General features: G+C 45.6%; 1 protein-coding gene across 4 annotated transcripts in view; it reads right to left on the minus strand.

Moving 5' to 3' along the window:
* Positions 1 to 23015, minus strand: part of Slc38a1 (solute carrier family 38 member 1) — a 67459-nt gene that overhangs the window by 10989 nt on the left and 33455 nt on the right. For all 4 annotated transcript variants that reach the window (XM_052748769.1, XM_052748771.1, XM_052748770.1 and 1 more), the window contains 7 exons: positions 8975 to 9048; positions 6660 to 6752; positions 6286 to 6367; positions 4760 to 4842; positions 2701 to 2759; positions 2477 to 2587; positions 1693 to 1772 (listed from right to left, as the gene is read on the minus strand). In XM_052748769.1, the coding sequence (XP_052604729.1) occupies positions 1693 to 1772; positions 2477 to 2587; positions 2701 to 2759; positions 4760 to 4842; positions 6286 to 6367; positions 6660 to 6752; positions 8975 to 9048 (582 nt within the window). The remainder of the gene's footprint in view (positions 1 to 1692; positions 1773 to 2476; positions 2588 to 2700; positions 2760 to 4759; positions 4843 to 6285; positions 6368 to 6659; positions 6753 to 8974; positions 9049 to 23015) is intronic.

Consider the following 23015-nt stretch of genomic DNA (forward strand, 5'->3'; position numbering starts at 1 on the left):
AAAAAAAAAATTTGATTTCCCATGCTGCAGAAAAACTTCTGTACCATGTACAGAGAGATTCAAGTGTTCTTCTCCCAGTCGCGGAGGTAGAACCTGACCCCAGCTCTGCTGTATGGGTCCTGCTCAGCCTGGCTCAGCCTCAGGGCCACACCTGCGCCTTGCCTACCTCTGAGGAGTCAAGAGGTCTCGGCTCAGAGGGTGGCAGGCTCTGGCTCTCAGGTCAGGCTTCATGACCCTTCAAGCTGGCCCGCTCAAACTGCGACTCTACAACCTGTGTGGCTCTGTGCCAGTCACAGCATCCGGTTAGGCTGGCGGAAGGCTGAGGTGTCATGGGGAGTCTGGAGAACAGGAACACTGGGAGAGTCACAAACTAAATACTGATCCTCAATTGGATATATATATATATATATATATATATATATATATATATATATACACACACACACACACACACACACACACACACACACACACATAAAGATATACTTAAATTCTCTAAGTTTAGGGCCATCGGGGAAGAACAAGGTGTGTATACATAGAGGAAGGCACTTCAAAATTTAGCCGTGTGTCAGTTAAATAGGAAAGATAAAAACTGAACAGAAAACTCAGTGCCATGTGCTAAGGGACACATCAAAATGGGAACGAGCAGCATATTACGCCCTTCTTCTGAACCAAAGACTACGGGGGTGACGATCTTTACGTAGAGGGGGTCTGGTGGGATGAAAGAAGAACACTCAAGGAATTCAGAAGCAGGCCTTTAGCCCTCTCTGAGACAACGAAGAAGATAAGGCCACCGGAAGGCAGTGTGGTAGCCTACTACCGGGGACGCTGAGACAGGGGGATTATGAGCTTGAGGGTAGCCTGGGCTTCCTAATAAGCAAGATCCTGACTTAAAAACAACAAATTCACTTACAAAACAACCCCGAGTAAACAAAACTCAGTGCAGACAGTTGAACTCCTAAATAACACAGTGTTTAGAGAAAAAACTAGCTAAAAAGCCCACGTTTGGGAATCGGGGGTGCCAGGAGGGGACTTGGTGGCTAAGGGCACCTGCTGTGTAAGCAGAAGGGCTTGAATTCAGGTTCCCAGACACCAAGTGAAAAGCTGGCCTAACAGAGCGTGCCTGCCTGAACCCCAGTGCTTTCGGGGTGGGGGGTGGAGGGTGGGGATGGAGTGGGAGCATGCCTTTAACCCCAGTGCTTGGGGGTGGGGGGTGGAGGGTGGGGATAGGGTGAGAGCATGCCTGTAGCCCCAGTGCTTGGGGGTGGGGATAGGGTGGGAGCATGCCTGTAACCCCAGTGCTTGGGGGTGGGGGATGGAGGGTGGGGTGGGAGGGTGGAAGGTGGTACTCGCTGGCTGCCAACTTAGTTAGATTCTGTCTCAAGGGAATACGGTAGGGACCATGACAGAACCTGAGTGTGTGCAAGTGTGGTGCCCGTACAACCACACACACACACACACACACACACACACACACAAATAACTAATTAATTAAGGCTACATGGCTTGTCGTTTTCTTATTTATAGCTAAAAATATTGCAGATTTCAGAGTTTCCTTAACACAGAGCTTGCTCAAGAATGCAGCAAACATGGACACCGGGTGAGGAATCCCTGTGTATTCTCACAGAGAACTTGGCCATTAGTAGGAGGTGGGCAATAAAGGACGAGGCACGAAAACGCAATGGATCTTACTCTTTGAGCTCGCTGTAGATCGGCAGGACAGATGGGTGGCAGACAAACGCAAACGCAATGGTGGGCAGAGCGTACACCGTCTATTCGAAGGGAAAAAGAAGACGTTCAGGAGAGACATTTCTACGACAAAAATGATGCAGCTGTTGTATTCCTGAGCCGTCATATTCAGCCTGTTTCCCCAGGATCCTGGGATGACGAGTAACATATCGCATGCTCTAACTGTACCAGGCACCTTCCAGTGGGAACCCTGCCATACAAACACAGGACCCTCATTTTCACACGGGCAGTTGGAAGCCCCCCTGAGGATTCCAACCTGTATGACTGACTGCAGAGGCTGCTACTGTCTCCCAGGCTGCTAACTGAACCCCAACAGTACGGAGGTATTCAGAGTGCCCGTCTGTGGTGTTCGCTCCTCCACACAGCAGCAGTGGGCTGAGGGCATGATGAATCAAAGCCCAAGGCAGCGCCACACAGGAAGAGAGATGGGGAGACCACTACCCAGAGAGACTGTCACGAGGATATGAAAGTTGTCCTAAACCAGATAGAGGGTGTGACTTTGAGCGTGTGTGTGTGTGTGTGTGTGTGTGTGTGTGTGTGTGTGTGCGCGCGCGCGCGCACGCGCAATAGTGCTGTGTGTTTCTCAAAGGTGTATGAATGGATTGTAAAATACAGAGGAACAGTGCTGTGTCTTCTCTTGAAGATGAATATATCCCAACAGGTGATTACAACAAGCACAAGAAATATTGCCCTTAATAAAAATGCTCATGTTTGTTTTTAAACTTACCTTTGAGTTGAAGGTAACGTATTTTGGCGTACACATGTCAGTTACATTGGCACTTATTGTTGAGTTTTGTTCTACATTCATGCATGGAATTTGAAATTTCTTATAGATAACCTGGTATTGAGAAACGCAATCAACGGAGATTGTATTAAGACCAAACCATGAATAACTATTACAGCACTTTGAACAACACCAAAACCACAGGAATTGCTTCAATCAGAACTTACCACTATTAGGAAAAAAACCATGCAGCTCAAGGAAAATCCACTAGTATAGCCAAGATACCCTTTTTAAAAAGAAAAAAAAATCAATTACTATTTTATTAATATAATTATGAATAGTTATTATTTTTAAAAATATCAATTACTTGTACACATTGCTTTAAGCATAGTTTGGGACTTCAACAATGTGCCTACATATCCATATGAAAACAAGATGTATCATTTCATAGTGCTATTTTACTTGGCACAAAGAATAATAATAGTAATAGTAGGGCTTTGAATAAAAGCATCATATTTGGCATTTTGATTCCAGGCATCCCTGGCACATTCCAGGACACAGATCTCAGCATCTGGGAAGAAGGAGCCTCCCAGTTTCGGCCCTCTGTCTCTGTGTGGGTGTCTCTAGCGCTAACCCATTTTACTCCTTGCCCCTCTCCCCTTGCCCCTCTCCCCAGCCTTTCCTGTGCACCTACTATGGGAATCCTGAATGGTACTGATAAACTTCTCTCTCAATAAGAGGCCAACACAAGCAGACGTGAGCTTCTGGGAACAAACAGAGCAGTGGTTCTCAACCTTCCGAATGCTGTGACCCTTTATCATAGTTCCTCATGCTAAGGGGACCCCCAACCATAAAAATTATTTTCGTTGCTACTTCATAACTGTAATTTTGCTACTGTTATGAATCATAATGTAAATATCTGTGTGTTTAATGGTCTTAGGTGACCCCGGTGAAAGGAGTCTTTGCTCCTCCCAAGGGGTCACTACCCACAGGTTGAGAACCACTGAAACAGAGCATTTGAGGGTCTTACTCCTCTTGGAATGCCAGGGAAAGGTGGTCACCACAACCTCCATGATGGCAGATGGCCTCCCAGGAGCTACATTATTCTTACTCCCCAGGGAAGGGCCGTTCTCTATCCTAACTAGAGGAACAGAAAAGCCTACAGAAATCCAGAGAACAGAAAAATAAGTAGTTAAGAAAATCTACTTATAAACTTCATATACACTGTGCAGCTCTGATAAATCTTAGCTAAACCAAAACCAAAAAAAAAAAACAAAAACAAAACCTTCTGCAAATCATAATTATTTTTGAGAGAACATCAATCCAAACTTTTGCCTTGAATTAGCCCAGATTTTAAAAATGCAGATTGGAGCCTTAGAAGAGATGGAAATCCAGCCTCATTATTCACTGTATGAAATTCCCATAACTCCAGGCATGCTTATCTCCAAATATAAGCGTAAAAATAGCGCCGGGCGGTGGTGGCGCATGCCTTTAATCCCAGCACTCGGGAGGCAGAGCCAGGTGGATCTCTGTGAGTTCGAGGCCAGCCTGGGCTACCAAGTGAGTCCCAGGAAAGGCGCAAAACTACACAGAGAAACCCTGTCTCGAAAAACCAAAAAAAAAGTCAGAACCAAATAGATGACTTGGAGACCGTCTGCCATTACTTTACACTTCTCTCTCACTTCCTTTGGTGGGTGAAGTCACTGAGGCTGGCTGGCTGCACTCTAAACTGAACTGTCATTTGTCACACTTGTGCTCTGCCTTGATCTTAGATTTGAAATCTCTGAGAATGAATGACCAGAATATTAAACACCACAGACCAGCCAAGGTGGGAAGATTTTGAGTTTCAGACTTGGGGAGACCCTGTTTTTGGAACTCACAGGAGGTAGGGTGGGGTATAAGTCAGTAGTAGAGCACTTGGGTAGCATGCCCAAAGCCCTGAGTTTGATCCCCAAAACCACGGAACAAAAAAGAACGGAACTTTATAGGGGAATTCCATTTCCTGGACTTTTCTTAAGGTAGTCTGTAAGCTGTGCTATTGAAAACACAAAGAATCTATTCCAGTCCCAGAACCGCCATCCTCCGAGTTCTGGCTCAGGGAAGGGGCTTCTTGGAAAGCCACATCATGTTTTCAATCTCACATTAACATCAGGCCTCATTAAGAGATGCAATTTATGATTTATTTTGTTATTATCCTACTGAAGGCAGGCAAAGGTGTTCGTTTCCTAATGGTTTGGATTCATCTAGAAGCAGAGAGCCCGAGACAAAGGCCGGATCTTTGCTCACCCAGGTTCTTCAGGAGACACAGCGGGAGAATTATACCAAAGGTTACCATCACAACCAGGACGCGACCGTCGACGTACCAGGCTCTGAAAGGCATGGAAGTGGCGAGGTTACAGTCTCCAATTAGAAAGCGACATTGCTTCCCTCAAATGTAAAATTTCACTAGGCATCTTAATGATTTTTCAATCACTGCCTTTTATTATTTTCTTTTTGAGGACTATTCACCAAATACTTTAACCCAGCGCTACTTGACTACCTGCCTCATCCTCATGTGACTAATGGAGGGGGCTCGTCCCCTCCTGTCTCCCATTGGTTACACGTGGCATTCCTAGGAATTATTTATGCGGCTTCAAAGCCACTTCGTATGTGGCATTCTGTCAGATTACAACTTGTCCTATCAATTATTTAAAGAGAAAGTCCCCTTTGTTTTGTTTGGATGGTACCAACAAGAACAGCGTCACCACAGGTAGGCATCCCTCCCTCCCTGAGCCTTTGGATTTGACCTTGAATAGAACACGGGGAACTACAGCTTTTACAGTTTCCCGTGAGGGAAAATGGAGAGACCGAGGCTGTCAAGGACTCTCAGATAAGGGGTCAAACATAATGCTGTGCCAAATGTTGCGGGCAGCGCTTCCTAGGGTGAGCTACATTGTGAATGATGTCAGTTCATGCAAATTTTGCTCCCAAAATGCCATGGACTTCCTTTAAAAAAGAAGGTAGGGTTTTCTCTCTCTCTCTCTCTCTCTCTCTCTCTCTCTCTCTCTCTCTCTCTCTCTCTCCCTCCGTCCCTCCCTCCCTCCCTCCCTCCCTTCCTTCCTTCCTCTTTGTATGTCCTACTTCTGTGTTTAAAATATTCCATATGTATTCTCTTTCACAGTACGTAGATACAGAGTCCAGGCTCCCTACCATTTTCAGGGTGACACACAGTTAAGTGACTCTATGCTTCTTCCATTTATATTGCCACCTCCCACCCCCCACCCCAAGAAAAGAAAAACAGGCTTAGGAACATTTTATTTCTAAAACTTTCATAAAACAAAACTTGGTCATCCTTCATTTAAGCCGAGGTTCTCAACCTTCCTAATGCTGCGACCTTTAACACAGTTCCTCATGCTGTGGTGACCCCCAACCATACAGCTATTTATTATCATTATTATTTACTTTTTTGTTTCATTTTGAGACAGGGTTTCTCTCTGTAGCTCTGGCTGTCCTGAAATCCACTCTGTAGACCAGGCTGGCCTTGAATACACAGAGATCCACCTGCCTCTGCCTCCCAAGTGCTGGGATTAAAGGCGTGCGCCGCCGCCACCGCTGCCGCTGCCACCACCACTGGGCATATAATTTATGTATGCATGTATGTATGCATACATTTATTTATCTAAATATTGGACATGCAGGGTATTTGATATGCGACCCCTGTGAAAGGGTCATTTGACACCTCCAAAGGGGTCATGACCCACAGGTTGAAAAACACTGGAGCAATTGGTTTCCTTACATCCTACACCAGAAGTAAGAAAAGGTTGAGAGCTTACGAAAATGCCTCCTCCTTTCCCATGAGGAATTTGATGGCGGAAGGAAGTTCGTTTTTTACTATGAAGAGGTAGCTCAGCATCGCTGGAGAATGAGAATGAGAACAAGTTCAGAAAGACAATACCCACGGCTCTTATTACAAGGTTCAGGAGCAGCGGGCAGCTGCTCCAGGCTCACCTTCGGTGAACGCAGGTAACATTAGCTCCGCTGCAGCATCTGACTGCTCCCTCCGCTTCCCTGTCCACGTGCCACGCAGGCAACAGGACTCTGACTGCCTGAATTACGTTAAATGGCATGTGGACACCCAACCACCAGCATCAGAAAAGCCAATAATAGCCACGCACGGCCAAGTCACATAAGAGAAACAGGCTCTTACCGCCAGTATTCTGTAGCGAGGTGGCTCCAAAAATCACCAGCTTCCCCGTGGTGCCAAAGACTTGTTCTCCCAGCTTCTCATAAACCATGCAGCCTATTTACAAATGGAATTTGGGAGTACAAGAAATGACAAGGCTCCGAGAGTCAAGACAGGGAACATCTCCTTACGCTGGGGGCTACGCTTCACGTGACTTTGAGCCTTTCTCACACTCACACCTTGGCACTAGAAGGGTTAAGGCGCTGTCATCTGAACCACCTTGACATGTCTACATGTCAGACACCAGTACTGTTCTGTTCCTCCTTGGTCATGTTGGCTTCAGAAATATTACAAGGAAAGACTGGGTCATACTGGGTGGGGGAGCGCCACATGGACTCCATGAATCTGCTATGTAATATTAGAATCAAGATTTGATTTTTAAAGGCCCTCATATTTGAGACAAAAAAAAAGATTTCTTCTGAAGGAATGTGCTGCACGGATTAGGCTAACAGAGAACTGCCTTCTGTTTGTTTTTTTTTTGTTTTTTTGGTTTTTTTTTTGGTTTTTCGAGACAGGGTTTCTCTGTAGTTTTGCGCCTTTCCTGGAACTTACTTGGTAGCCCAGGCTGGCCTCGAACTCACAGAGATCTGCCTGGCTCTGCCTCCCGAGTGCTGGGATTAAGGCGTGCGCCACCACTGCCCGGCTGAGAACTGCCTTCTGTTTGAAGTGGGAAGCCCACCCATACTTTGACCCCAACCTGTTTCGCCATCTGAGAGTGATGCCTTCATCTGTAGGGGACAGTGGTTAAATGTGGAAGCCCGTAACAGGCTAGAGTGCTAAGGATAAGTGATGGTGGAGCGCTCGGCCTTATTAGTTAATTACCAGCTCCAAGGCTCAGGGAACTTCCTGGAAGAAGGGTTGGAAGGAACGTGGAGCCAGAGGCTGGGGAGGAGTGCGGTCAGATGTTGTCTACTGGACATGGCACAACTGTCACACCTAGGAACTCGCTGCCGATGTGGCTGTCTGCACAAAACCTGCACGAGACTGGGCCCAGGAACATTTGATGACAAACCGGGAGGGCCCAGGAGGCTCCACCCTTCCCCGGGGGACTACTGGCAATTAATGATGGGAGGAGGGGTCGTTTTCTTGAGTGGGTGTAGCCCCCCATAGTTGCCTTTGCTCCAGTAAACAATCGCCCACTGAAACTATTAAATTCAGTGGGCCACATACAAAAATAAGCAAGGGCAGGCTTGTTGAGAAAGGTTCCAGTTGGAAGGGGTGGAGAAGAGAGTAAAAATGGGGGCAAAACTACCACAATTCACTCTATAAATGCATGAAACTGTCAAACGCTTTTTCAAAACTCGGGAAGTATCTTCATAATATCCCATCGATCCCTCCTGTTTTAAATATAACAATAAACGTAGAACATCTAATAGTCACTACATAAGAGTTTTCATCACATGTAAACACAGTTCAAAGACACGCAGCTGCCCAGAGAAAGAAGCAGACAAAACTGCCTGAAGAGAATTTTAGCCACAGAAAATTCTCAAGTGGTCAACCAGCTCATTTCAATAAACAGTAAATTTTTAAACCAATTCACAAAAAAAGAAGAGAAAGAAAGAAAGAGAGAAAGAGAGAGAGAGAGAGAGAAAGAAAGAAAGGAAAGAAAGAAAGAAAGAAAGAAAGGAAAGAAAGAAAGAAAGAAAGAAAGAAAGAAAGAAAGAAAGAAAGAAAGAAAGAAAGAGAAAGAAAAAGAAAAGGAAAGAAAGTTTATCCTTCTTGATGGTAGTTCATAATTTCAAAAGGTTCACAAGCAGCAATTTGGGTCAGACTATAATTAAACCTTTGCTCAACCTCATGTAAGACTAGTGTTTAAAGTAGACAATGGCTAGAACCTGAATTTATTACAAAACATTCCAGTCATCTGTATACAATAGCTGGCCAAGGTGGCTTTAGCTAATGTAAAAGTCAAAGTATTCCAAACACGAGCCAGTGTCTCCAGATAGAAAATAAACACTTCAGGTGTTACATTGCCCAGAGAACTTGAAGTATCCCTGGTAGCATGCTCACTCCCACAATGCCTCGGGAGTAACATTTTCTCCTTGGAATGTGCACAAAAGGGCATAAAAGGCCTGTTTGCTTAAGACCTTGGAAGCTATGATAGAAAAACATAGGATCTTTGTTCAAGGTTCACCAAGGCCTAAGGAAACAGTGAAGCCTTTAAAACCAAGTGATCCCAAACTAGAAAAACAGGTACAATTGAGAGATCACTGTAAATGACGCAATACACATTGTCCGTGAGCATCCTGCCTTCAACAAAATTGTACATCTCAGCTTACCCGTTTCCTTGGAACAGATCAATAGTAGGTTTATTGAGTATATAGACAACAACGTCACCGAAGTCAGAAGTATCCTAGAGCAAAGAAAATAAGTATTTAGAAAACACATTTTGGAAGGGCAAAGGTCTCCTTCCGGTTAACATGACTGGTTAGCATCAAGTTAGCTGCCTGCTTAAAATCCTCACGAAAATTCTTCTCACTGGAGTCTAAGTGAATGTACCAGTCACCATCTGTGATGTAATTCAAAACCCAAGCAGCTCCATGAGGACATTCAGGCAACACCACTGTAAGATCAGGTTATGAAAGCAAGCCTTTGTAGCCTATGGCATGAATACTCAAGGGTTACATCCGGGTGGGGAAGGGGTTTTGCAGATGGGGTGGCAGGGAAAGATGTCAGTGACCTTAGGAGAGTGACCATGTGACATAGCAGACCTGCTTGACTTCCTCTCCCTCTGATCTCTCATGTATGACCCAAAGACACACCAGATGATGAGGTGACCTATCACTCGGGAGCTATTCCTCAATCTGCGCATCATGCCATTAATTTAATTTTTTTTTCTTTGCACCTGGCTCCTCTTAGATAAATAAATGCATGTGGGGCATTCTCACAATCAAGAACAACATGAGAACAAATTCATGTTTTTGTTTTAGGACACCTGGCTCATTAACAGACCTTTCTCAAGAAAAAGGGTATTTAAAGTGATGTGGGGGGGGGGGGGGGGGGAACGTGTCACACAGAGTATTTCTAAAGCACTTAGGTAAAACAGACATGATAACTGAAAATAAAGCTTGCTTATTTTTTTTTTAAAAAAAAAGAAGAAGAAAATATAATTCCAGTTCTCAAACAAAACCACCTACTTCCTCCTGCAGGGAACAATGCCTGGCATATATTGGCCCCACGATAGCCTTAGCATAATTAAAAGCAGTTCTTTTCCTAGTAAGTGCTGTTGAGAGGCACTTGGCCCCTCCGGCAGCTCTCTGTGAGCTCAGGCTCCCAAAGCTCCCCCACGGCACACCTGTGGGCCTGCCACTCTGGGGCCAGAGGCTACCTCCTCTGGTCTCTCTCCTTCCCGGGGCAGGATGGCTGTGCTCTCGGACTCGGTAGCATTTTGTTTCCCCTGCACACAGAATTGTCTTGGAGAGATGACTAGGGAGTTCACGGTCCCCAGAACTGATAGACTCCAGAAACGGACCCGGAAACAAGAAGGCCAAGTTCCATAGAGGCAAAACAAACCCCAGGAGAAAGAAGAGAAAAAAGCGAATACTGGGAAAAGCTAAACCACCCTGCTGATGGAGGGGGACTGAGGTTATTTATGATGGTTGAGAAAGTGCATTCAAGTTTATATTTATTTGGCAAAGATCCTTGCGTGAAGAGGGTGATGAAGACAGTAAGTCCCTTGTGGTCTGAGGGGCAGGAAGATACCAAGAGCATTTATTTAACCAACCCAGGAGTTTGTAATGGGACGGGATTTGACTGGTGTTAGGAAAGGGAGGACCAGACAGTCTTCTAAACAAAACTACATGTTGAAGAAACAAGCTGAGTTTTATTGAACACCAAGGGCCACTTCTACAAGTACATGTGACAGGCCCAAGGCACAGGGTAACCTGGACTAACTCATGTGAACAGGAAAAGTACCAATTCAGGATCTGTTGTGCGCCATTCCTGAATGACATGGGCCATGCAGGGGTTCTGCAGGGACCAACCAGGAGTGTAGAGCCATTACCACCCACAGATCCAAGGATGAGGGGTAGAAAGCATAACCTTGTAAAAGAAGGATGCACCTACCCAAAGGGACCGGTTATTAACATCTAAAGAATGACTTGAGGCATTCTAGGAACACATCCGCGTACTCTCTCATCCAATAAAAGAGCGCCTGGGACCACACAGCTCTTGCACACAGTTTCCTGTCTCCATTCTGTGAGCCCCATCTCTCTGTAGATGATACTCAGTGGCCTCTAGGAGACAGGAGAGGTGAAGAACCTCTTCAAAAGCTCCTGTCGCTCCCCTTCCTTGTTCAAGGAGAAATATCAGTCAGGGAAGATTTTTCATTTTGTTTTGTTTTTGTTTTCAGAGACAGGCTTTCTTTGCGTAGCCTTGGCTATCCTGGAACCCATTTTGTAGACCATGCTGTCCTTAAACTCACAAAGATCTACCTGCCTCTGCCTCCTGAGTGCTGGGATTAAAGGCGTGCGCCACCACTGCTCGGCAGATCAGGGAAGATTTTAATAAAGTGTCCCCATCTTTCCCACACCTGAACGCAGCAGGATGAGGTACTCCCATGATGATGACAATGATTCACTTTCTTCCATGTTTAGTGACATAACACGGCACCCCGCAGTCAACAACATGGAATGTCCCGTAGCCTTTACCTCAAGCCATCCAATCTCTGGAGAAGAGATTCTCTTCTTCATCCTTCCCAAAATACATCCCTTCTTCTTCCTTCTTCTTCTTCTTCTTCTTCTTCTTCTTCTTCTTCTTCTTCTTCTTCTTCTTCTTCTTCTTCTTCTTCTTCTTCTTCTTCTTCTTCTTCTTCTTCTTCTTCTTTCTCCCCGCTCCTCCCCTAGGACAGTCTAACCACATACATAGTCCAACCTAGCCTCGAACTCATGAACCTCCTGCCTCAGCCTCCTGAGTGCTGAGATTTCAGGTGTGACTTACCACATCTAGCCAGATTTTGCCTATAACTGAAAACCGACATAAAACCAAACCGGGGGCTGGAGAGATAGCTCAGATATTGAGAGTACTGGCTGCTCTCCCAAGGGGACCAGGATTCAATTCCCAGTGGCCACATGGCAGCTTGTAACCACTGGCAGCTCCAGTCCCAAGGGGTCTGAGGCGCTCTTCTGGCCTCCACAAGGCATGGGACACATGTGGTATACAGATGTATAGGCAGGCAAACACCCACACACAAAATATTTTTTTTTAAATATCTTTTTCTATCAGACCACTGAAAAGCATACTGCATATGTAAAATTCCAAGAATGTAGGCTGCACCAACATCTAGCAGCTAATTTAGCAGGGCGCACCTTTTTGTTTAGATATTAGAAAGAAACAATGTTTCCTAATTGATTCTAACATACCTAGAATGGTATGAAGCTCAAGTGAGAGATGCCTTAAGACCCCAACACTGTGACACCTGAAAGAATGAGCCAAGAGGAATAAAGCAGAGAAATGTGTGTATGATCACTTCTCTGAACACTTGGGTTTCCAGCCTAACAATGACCCTATTTGTCCAAAGAGTTGAACACATAATTATGGTTGCCTGCAAAGACACGAGCCACCTAGGAATCACTCCAGCTCCCACACCACTAGGGAAAAGCTGGTTGCATGTGATAACTGAGTTGTAGAGGTGCTGTTCATCCAGTCTTGGGTCATCTTTGCCAAAAAAGGGACCTAGAATGTATAAGTGTAAATGGATAGGTTGGGGGTGGGGAGAAGAAAGCCGCCACTGTGAGGGATGTAGTTAGGAGTTTTAAGAATCCTTGTGTTAATAACACTTCAAAGATGTGGTATAGGAAGCAAGATATGGTGGCACAAGCCTGGTAGCAAAATGATCAGGAGTTTAAGGCCAACCTCAGCAACTTAGCATGTTCAAGGTTAGCCTGTGCTACTATGAGACAGGAATAATACGATCCCCAAATAAAGAACCTCTTCCCGAAGCTGTGGTACAGGAAAACTAGGAGACTTTGTTTCTCCTGACAAGAAGTCTGTTAAGAAACAGAATTCTAGGTGGTGCTCGCCTTTAATCCCAGCACTCGGAAGCAGAGCCAGGCAGATCTCTGTGAGTTCGAGACCAGCCTGGCCTACAGAGTGAAATCCAGGACAGGCTCCCAAATTATACAGAGAAACCCTGTCGAGAGAGAGAGAGAGAGAGAGAGAGAGAGAGAGAGAGAGAGAGAGAGAGAGAGAGAGAGAGAGAGAAAGAAAGAAAGAAAGAATTTTAGACTCCCGGATCAGAGCATCAGAGCACAATCTTCGAAGACTGCCTGGCATTTTACCCCAGAAAGGAGATCTCTTTGCTCTGTGCCAACAAGCAGACATCGAATCAACAAAGCCTCCTGATGGGGAATGCACTAGGCAACCGGTTCCAATTCTAGGAGTTCTGTGTGTTAGAAATGAGGCCGAGCTGACATGGCTGCAGTTATTTCTCCATCCGGGTCTTCACTTTCCTCCTGGGCCCTTCTCAAGCTACCTGAACTCTAGCGGCTTTTCTGCTGGACAGCCCTCCCCACTGCCGTGCTCTCTGACTCAATTGACTCCGACCCTTTCATCTGTTCATCTTGTAAGCATCGGGGCTGTCTACACCTCAGTCAGCCTCAAGGGCCACGTGCTGGGACAAACACAGAGACACGACGTCACTTTTTGTCTAAATGGTGCAAAGCACGATGGGATTTTTTTTAATGCTCCGAGTTGAACAATATACATTAAAAAAAATAGCTCATTTTGAGATTCATTTTTCTGGCAGTCATACCAACTTCTTTGTTTTTGTTTGTCTGTTTGAGATTAGGCTAAGTTTACCTGGCCCTATCTTGTCTATCAAAGAGCAAAACTCCACATGTACATATACTCCATTGGATCTCTCAAGTCTCACGAAATCTTTTGGAATTGTTACTCCTCCTCACCCTGTACTGTTCATCTCATCAGCTTCCTGTCTTCTGTTTGCCTTCCTCCAAACCACTGGTAGGGACTGTGGAGAGTCCCACGGACTACACCTGCATCAGGTGACCTGAAATAGCCACCCGTAAGGCAACTATTCAAGCCCAAACCTGCAAGTCAGATAGGCCTGTCACCTGTCTCCCATGCCTCGCATCTACCCAGCAGTAAGGACTCTTTATTTCTACTTGCAAGCATGTCCAAAGGCCACAGTCTGTGGCCATCTCCCTTTTCCTGCTGAGACCCCCTTTCCACCTTGCATCCAGAATCCTTCTCCTGCCTTACTGCTGTACCATGTGTTTCCATGGCTAGATTACAAGTCAGGCAAGGACGGTCTAATTCACCTGTTCATACTCAACACCAATGTACAAATTAGCTAAGAATCAATGAACTCACAATTAGGATCTTGTCTGCAAGTTACCTGAAACTACACTGATATCCTGGTAAAATCAAGCCACACCTATCTCCCTAAGAACAGTCCTGTGACCTGCTCGTTCCCACTTATCTCAACGGTTGACGTTAGTCTGGAGATTCTAAAGGACCACAAGCAACTGTATGTAAATGAGTTGTTTAATCATTTACTGCAGGATGTTGCTTGAGCCCTCCAAAAGCACAAAAAGAATCTTCCCACATTTAGTCCCAGGGGATGCACCTGCCCTCCACAATCTTCTGAACTACTATGATGGTGTTCTAAGATAAATTTATTCTACTTTCTGCTAGAAAATTTTAAGTCATCTCAACGAACTTCTAAGTACCTATTTTCGTGTGTGTGTGTGTGTGTGTGTGTGTGTGTGTGTGTGTGTGCCTGCTTGTGCAGGTGCACGTGCTTGTGTGTACATGGGAGTCTAGAGGCCAGAGGACAATGCAGGTATCATTCCTCGGAAGCTGTTCACCTTGTTTTTGGAGATAGAGTTTCTCGGGGATATAGAACTTGCCAAGTAGGTGAGGCTGGCTGGTCTGCAAACCCCAGGAACCAGCCTGTTTCCACCTCACCAGAGCTGGGATTCCAAACTTGAACCACCACAACACTTTTTTAAAACACAAAGCAAAAACAAAACAAAAAAAGACCCCCGGTTCTGGGGATTGAATTGAACTCGGGTCTTCGCACTTGTGTGGCATGTACTTTTCCAATGAAGTCATCTCCCTAGACACCTTTAAAATGTTTAAAAAGATTTATTGTTGTTATTATGTTTAATTATGTATATATCTGTAAGTAGGTACATACACATAGATATTGGTGCCCTGGAGAGACCAGAGGGGTCATACTGGAGCTGGAGTTACAGACAGTTGTAATCTGCCTGATAGGAGTGATGGGAGTTGAGCCAAGGTTCTCTGGAAGAGCAGACTGTGCTCTTAACTCCTAAACCATCTCCCCAGCCCCACTTATCTTTAAAAAAAATGTATATGTCATTGTTTTGAATCTCACTGACAGGGCAATAATTCCTTAGACTTCTATAACATGTAAAGATTGTACAGATAGGAGACGGGGAGATGGTTCAGTGGGTAGAGTATTTATCTGAGGATTAGAGTTTAGAATTCCAGAACCCACCTGAGTGGTAGGCAGGTGTGATAGTCTAGCTATACCCTAGGGCTCCAGGGGCAGAGACGGGATTTGGAGAGCAACCTGACTCTCCAGACTAGCTGAACTGCTGAACACTGAGTCCAAGTGAGAGACCCTGCCTTAATATCTAACGTGGAGACTGACTGAGGTAGACACCCAATGTCAGCACCTCCGGCATCTACAAACACGCATGCATGTGCATGTGCAGTCCTGACATACATGTAAACGAACACACACATTTGAAAAAGATTGTACAGGTGATATAATAAACACCACTTTTAAAGTTTATGTGGGTGAAATGGAAAGGTTGTAACAACAGAAGGAACTAGAATATTTACGGTGACTAAATACTCCAGATCGTGATCGTGGGGATATCATGAGTGTAACTGGGTAAACTTCCTCTTTAAATTGGGAGGTTTGATGGTAAAGTACCCCTGAGCCACCATCACAAACAAGTATGTCATGATACCTTAGGAGAGGTGACACTGGATTGTAAAGGTCTAATTATACAGCCAAGTGCCACCAACACTCCCACCTCAGCAGCTGAGTCCTTGGAAGAGAGGGGGATAAAACAGCAGCCACTGCTGTGAAAGCCAAAAGTAGCTCAGGTGGGGGTATCTGGGGCTGTCACCCAGCTGAGAGCTTGCACCTCCTCCAGGACCAGCTCCTCTCTGAAGAACAGGTTGCCCTTCCCTGCCGTGTCTTGCCAAAGTCTGCCCCACACTGCGGAATTACCCGCAGGTCTGGATAAGGTGAATATTCTATCCGGCAGGTCGGGAGTGGGACCTCAGGTCCTGCATTCCTAACATTAGCCTCCCAGAAGTGCCGATGCTGGAGGTCCACGGACCACACCCAAAGCTCTGGCCCTGTGGCAGACACATCTCAGTTGTCCCTGATTCTCATAATATGACACATCTGCACACCTGCCACACTGTCTGCAGAGAGATGCCCTACTGACAGACATTCCCAGCTCAGCTACTGGGAACAGGAAAGAACAGAATGAAAGGGAGAACCCATCGCCCAACCACACTCCCGTGTGACACCGACGGGCTCTGTGAAGAGCCGGACTGTGCCCATGCTTCTGCTCAACTCCTTTAAGTTTCTTTCCTTCACGCAGGTGTATATTTAAACATTATTTACACCCCTCCCCCATGCATCTGATAGGCTTTGAGCATCACCACACTATGTAATTCCCCCCCCCCCCCGTCAGATGTTCTATATTGAACTATTTTCCATTGTTAACTAGCTGAGCAACCCACTGTACCATGCTGATGTCCTCCATGTCGTCATGAGGGTGGAGGCCATCGCCATCAACCTTGCAGCCCACAGGCTGAACAGCCCCCGGGATGTCAAGGGTTCCGGAGAGTTCTCTCTCTAAAGATTCAGGTTGCATTTATCAGGCAAATTTTGGCCACCCCATTACAGGTGTTGTTTCCGAGGTATCTGGGGTTTCTCTGTTGCCTTCTGTCTGCTGGAGGTTTTCTGAGGGCTCCGAGGGTTACCAGGACAGGGTAGAAATCGCCACCTCACCCTCGCCTGTCTGTTCTGAACGTTCAGTCTCCCTGTGAAGCCGTTCTCGGGAGCCAAGGTGACCTTGGTGCCCACCTCACCAGGAATGCACATCGGATGCACAGCCTGCATCTCGTCAGAGCTGAACCCCAGTGGCGCGGCGGGAACAGCCGGTGGTGTTATCAGTTTGGATTTAGAACAACGAAGGAAAGTGGCATGGTGTTGGCCTCTTCTGTGCTGACAATCAAACAGCTAAGTCTTTCCCTTTTAAATCCAGGGAGCAGTAGAACACAACTTTACCAGCTTTGATGAGGTGGGCAGAACAGCTCACACAGAAACCGAACCAAAGCACAGGCAGTCTGTGGCACACGTTCTGTTTCCCAGCAACCCACACCCCTCACTTAAAAGCTCAGTCAGTCTGCTGGTTGAGGTAGGGTATTTGTAAGAAAGTTATTTTGCTTTTTTTGTTTGTTTGTTTGAGACAGGGTTTCTCTGTGTAGTTTTGGTGCCTGTCCTGGATCTCACTCTGTAGACCAGGCTGGCCTCGAACTCACAGAGATCCACCTGGCTCTGCCTCCTGAGTGCTGGGATTAAAGGCGTGCGCCACCACCGCCTGGCTTTGTAAGGAAGATTTTAAATTCAGTACAACAGAATTGGATCAACCAGAAGGAAACATCTATTGCTTTCTGGCCATTCACCTTCTCCCAGCGCTCCTCCTCTGCTGCTGGCTTCCTGTTCGTGGACTTCTACCTCTAGTCCCCACCTTTTGTCTCCGCTAACCCCCCACCTTTTGTCTCTGCTAACCCCCCCCCCCCCCACGCGCCGCTCTTCTGTCACACCCCTATACAGACTGGAGTCCTTGTGGAGGGGAACTGGAAATAGCAGGAGGGCAGACGGCACAGAGGACCCGCTGAGGGCAGAGACCAAGAATTGAAAGTGACGCCTGGCTGTCTGGCGGGAAGGCTCAGATCTGGGGATTTTCCAGGCTCATGCGATAGAGAGCTTGGCATGGGAAAAGAAAAATGGGGGCAGGGCTGGAGAGATGTTTTGGGGTTAAGGGTCTGCAGTCCTCCCTCCAGAGGACCATGGTTCGGTTCCCAGCACTAACATCAGGTTGCTTACAACTGTCTGGTAATTACAGTTCTGGGGGACCTGACATCTATGGCCTCCCAGTCACTTGCACTCATAAGTGTATACTCTCTCTCTCTCTCTCTCTCTCTCTCTCTCTCTCTCTCTCTCTCTCTCTAACACATACACTTTCACACATACTCATACACACACATACTCAAACACACAAACTTTCACACACATACTCATACACACAGACACTCACACACACACACACACACACACACACACACACACACACACACACACACTCACTCACCACCTTCCCCCGCCCTTTAAAATAATAAATCTTCAAAACAAGAAAACTGAGTATGGACAAGGGATGGATATAAGTGAGGGACCCTGACATTGAAAGTGGTTGGGGAAAGAGATGCCGACTACAGGTTCTCAGGGGGTTCCAGCAGTGGTGGCCCCTGCCCTGGGGAGCCACCGTGGTACAAAGTGTAAGTGCAGAGGCAAAGGACACAGAGGACTTCATTCACTGGGAACTCAATGGGAAGGACACACACATTGAAAGCAGTAAGGACGGGTTTTCAGTCTCTAATTCACATGAATATTTTAAATGTTTTGAAGAACTCAAATTCCTCTTACATGCAAAGGAGTTTTTTAAGACCTTTAATGTAATGGGATTCCTAATATAAGTAATAAAGCACTTTATTGGTTAATAACAAAAACAGACTTTGGAGTGTTCATCCTAAGCATGGTTTGTATTTCACTTCTCAAGTGTTACCATCCCTGGTCCCATTTACAGGTCACTGAAGCATAGAGGTTAAGTATTTTGCCCAAAGTAGGAGAGCCAAAGGATCAGTACACTACGATCCGGTGGTGTGTGGTTACTTGTACTATTTACACAATGGCGGAGGAGAGCCATGAGCCATGGTTTTAATAGGCTGGCCCAGGAGCAAGCGGAAGTCAATTACCCATCCAACACCTTTCATGTGTTTCCTTGTAGACAAGTCTAGTCGAAATCCTTTCACAAAAAATTGACCTTGAACTAGCCCCACGGTGGGTTAGCTATTTTTAATCCAGAGAGCAAAATCCATCTCACTGATGTCTGAATCTAATATCACCCTACAAAGAAAGGGGTGTTCAAAAGAGATGTGAAGACAGAAAGCAGGAGGCCTGAGCTTGGAGGAGGAAGTCGTACTGGCTAAAAAGCAAGCCACTCCTTACGATCATTTCCCATTTTTTCCGGCAGTGGGTAGAGGACTGTGGATTTGTGTGGGACTTAATGTGAAACTGTTGACATACATTGTCCTAACTCCTCCTCCTGATCTACAAGGACAACTGGCCTCTCTTCTCTTCAAACTTAGATGTTTACCCTTTAAAATAATACCCCCCCCCTGCCGCCCACTTTCAGCCTCTGAAGATGTAACTTTTCATGACAGATAAAGTTCTCAGAACAAGTGAAATGATTTACACTGGGTTTAGATTCCAGTTCCAGAAGCCTGCTGGATGTGGAGGGCTCCATCCGCGTGTCCTCCCTCACTCTGTTTCCATGGGAACTTGCACATATGCTCAAGGATACGAAGTGGACCAGGAGTACACAATAGATATGGTCCTCTACCCCCAGGAATTATGGTCACCCGAGAAAAGCCAGTTAACCTCTGTGAATCTCAATTTCTTCATCTATAAATGGAAGGGGACAATGTAATATTCTTGAAATTCTATAAAATCAAGCATTGTGTATGGCTGTCTTTTCTATATTCTTTTTAAAAAATAAAGGCCACTCTCAAGCAGATACTGTGATGACGTTCTGTCGGCCACTGTATACCAACCCTTGACATGGATGTTGACCTCTGATGCCATGCGTCTAACACAGAGCAAGGCAAAACTAACTGGGCTACACAGGAGCAGTTTTCCTATTAAGTTGGCTATTGCTCTAGAAGATGAAATTTAACTTGGCTTTGCAAACCTGTATCTCCAGACTGTATTTAACCTGCCCTGCTGGGCCGATGCATCCTCTGTCTACGGTGAGCCAGAGTTAACAGAAAAGTATTCCATGCATCGTGGAGCTGAATAATGGGGTGAAGACTAAAGACCACATAGTTGTCTCTTGCAAGCTAAGAAAGATACAGTAGGACAAGACAGAAGCCATTGTGCTATGCTCTTGATGGACTAAAGCACCAGAGGTGACCGAGTCTAAGCAAGGTGAAGTCTTATGCACATACGTGCACAGCACACAGAAACACACACACACACACACACACACACACACACAGGCTCCCATCTGAGACCCAGAGAATCCAATTCTTGGAACCAATTTGTCAGAGACATCTCAGATGACCCAAGCTAAGCAATCAGTGTTCAACTTTTGAAAATAATGCCTGGGACCCATCTCCTACACAGGCCAGCTCCCTCTGTTTACAAAACAGGCCCTCATTGTGAGTATTTCTCTATTTCTGAAGAGCTTCTAAAGCCAGTGAATTTCAATAGAGTTCAACGGCTCTAGTCCTGTCCTTTCTACATGAATTCTGAATGCTGGCAAGCTGACTATGCCCCTTTCCCCTCCAGTGTCATTATTCCCAAACAAGGGCCTCTGATGCCAGTGGGTTTTGCTGCCAGCAAAACAACATTTTTCTCTTCAGATCATTTCTAAGGAACCGTGACTATAACTCAAAGAATTTTAAAAAACAAGTAACCGATTGACAAGAAGAGAGATGAATCTGACCATATCCGTGGACCTCCTAGGATCCTCCGGAAGAGCGAGGTCTCCTTGTTGACTTCCGTTTAACCACTCCATTTTTATATTACATATTTGTCTTTCCTTAAGGGAGTGCCCAGAGAAGATGACTTAGCATTAACAAAAATAATTTGATATGTAGCACATAAACCATCTTCTGCTTAGAGCAAAATCATCATGGTTCCATCACTCCACCTTTTGGGAATATATACACAAGTAATGACAGTTTAAGAACAGATGGATCTTTGGTGGACCACAATCTTCAGTGGAATCTGTGATTAACAATAAATGACGAAAAGTTCAGTTACTTCTTTGCAAGGGCTCTGTAAAAGACCTTAAACTGACTGAGGGAAACCAGGCCGACTGTGTGAAAGCCACCATGGTGGTTTGGGTGAGAAATGTCTCCTCCAGTCTTGGGCATTTGAATACTCTGTCTTCAGTTGATGGTGCTGTTTGGGGAGGTTTAGATGATGCAGGCTCGCTGGAGGAGCTGAGGGCGGGCTTGGAGGGGAAAGCCTCTTCAACGTCCACTTCCTTCTTTCTACTTCACACTTGTGGTAACAGATGTGAGCTCTCCTCCACGCCCGCCACTTGCTGCTCTGCTTCCCCATCATGGTGGGCTCTTAACCGCTCTAGAACCTTAAGCGAGAATAAGCCCTTTCTTGCCTTAGTCATAATATTTTCATCACAGCAGCAGGAAAGTACTTGATATAGCCATATGCAGTTTAGAGGCTTATGGTTCTGCAATGCACATTAGGCATGGAGTGTATCTGCTGCTGCTCGGAATCTAACTGCCTCAGATCTGCAAATTGCACCACCTAACGCTGCAAAACTGGTTCCTTTATTGTGGAGGATCCTGATCTTAAAGGAGCATTAGCAAGATCACCCCAGGATGCTGATGATTTCATCATCCTAAAGCTACATAATTAGGAAGTAAATAGTAACTGACCGACAGCCATTGGTAAGGCTGTATTTCCTCAATACATTAGTAACACGTCTGGTTCCTGAGGATGGCAACAGTGAGGGGCAGTCCCCTGTTTCAGATCCCACAAGCCTAGATGGAATCCTGGCTCCCCATAATCTAACTCACAGTCACGGACAGTTACTAAGCCTCAGTGAAGCTTGTGGGGATAGCTCAGGAACTAATACTTAACCCGTAGTGTTGGTGGTGGGGATTGAACAGGATAATATGGTGTGCATATTTACCTTTAGTTACTGCGCAATAAATGATATAAGTACTTAGTGACTATTAACCTAGTACTCTAGCAAATACTGACTACAAAGTGCTTTACCCTGCCAGGCACGACCGGCACCGTCTGCATCCTTTCTCACCCACGTACGTAGATATACACACATGCACACAAACCGTACACTCACTCACCCCTCATGGCAGCCCTCGAGTCCTCGGGGCTAGTACCGATACCGCAGCTCCTCCTACACGCCCCTTTGAAGACTGTGGTTTTAGATGCCTGACCCTTTCTGTTTCTACAGTCACTACCCACGGGAGACAAACTTCTCAGAGAGCAAAACCCCACAAATACCTGACGTTCAAATCGGAACCATTACTTTTGCACAGACTACAGTGTTGTTTGAAAAGTAACGTGTGCGAAGGGTTGCTTACAGACTCACGGTCCACAGTGGACTGGGATTTCGGAAGTTATCGTGGATTGCCTGTTCTTCATGGTTTCCAGCTTCAGTGCTGGGCTAGGGAGATGGTACAAAAGGTAAAAACGCCTCCTGTGTACTAAGCTGACAACCTAGATTCAGTCCCGGGAGCCCGAGTAAAAGCCAGATGATCGGCATAAATCTGAGAGGTACACATGAGAGACAGGGTTTCTCTTTTATGTAGCCCTGGCTGTCCCGGAACTCCCTATGTGGACCGGGTTGGTTTCCAACTCAGACATCCACCTGCCTCTTCCTCTTGCATGCTGGGATTGAAGACATGCATCACTCCACCCAGCTCAGTAAATTTTTTTTAAATCCAAAATGATTACTAATTTAAAGATAATATTGTTAAAGTAAGAAATGGGCCGGGCGGTGGTGGCGCATGCCTTAATCCCAGCACTTGGGAGGCAGAGCCAGGCGGATCTCTGTGAGTTCGAGGCCAGCCTGGGCTACCAAGTGAGTTCCAGGAAAGGCGCAAAGCTACACAGAGAAACCCTGTCTCGAAAAACCAAAAAAAAAAAAAAAAAAAAAAAAAAAAAGAAATGATAAAATGGGCTAAGATATTATGGAAAAGGATAAAGTTTATTGTTTCACCAGATTCTGTCACTTAATATTTCATTTATTTAGTGCTATGGAAAACAATATATCCTAAAGAGATTCAATTCTTATAAAAATGTATGCCTTTAACAAAGATATTTAGAAAGTGTAAAAATATAAAATAAACACCATCCTTCCATATCAGTATTGATGGAATTGTATTTTTGGTTCTTAGGGGCTATTTGTCGAGACAACGTCTTGCCGTGTAACCCAGGCTGGCCTCCAACTTGGGATCCTCCTGCCT

Source organism: Peromyscus californicus, unplaced genomic scaffold (assembly GCF_007827085.1).
Source record: "Peromyscus californicus insignis strain IS unplaced genomic scaffold, ASM782708v3 Scaffold_20__1_contigs__length_68692818, whole genome shotgun sequence".
Lineage (NCBI taxonomy): Eukaryota > Metazoa > Chordata > Mammalia > Rodentia > Cricetidae > Peromyscus > Peromyscus californicus.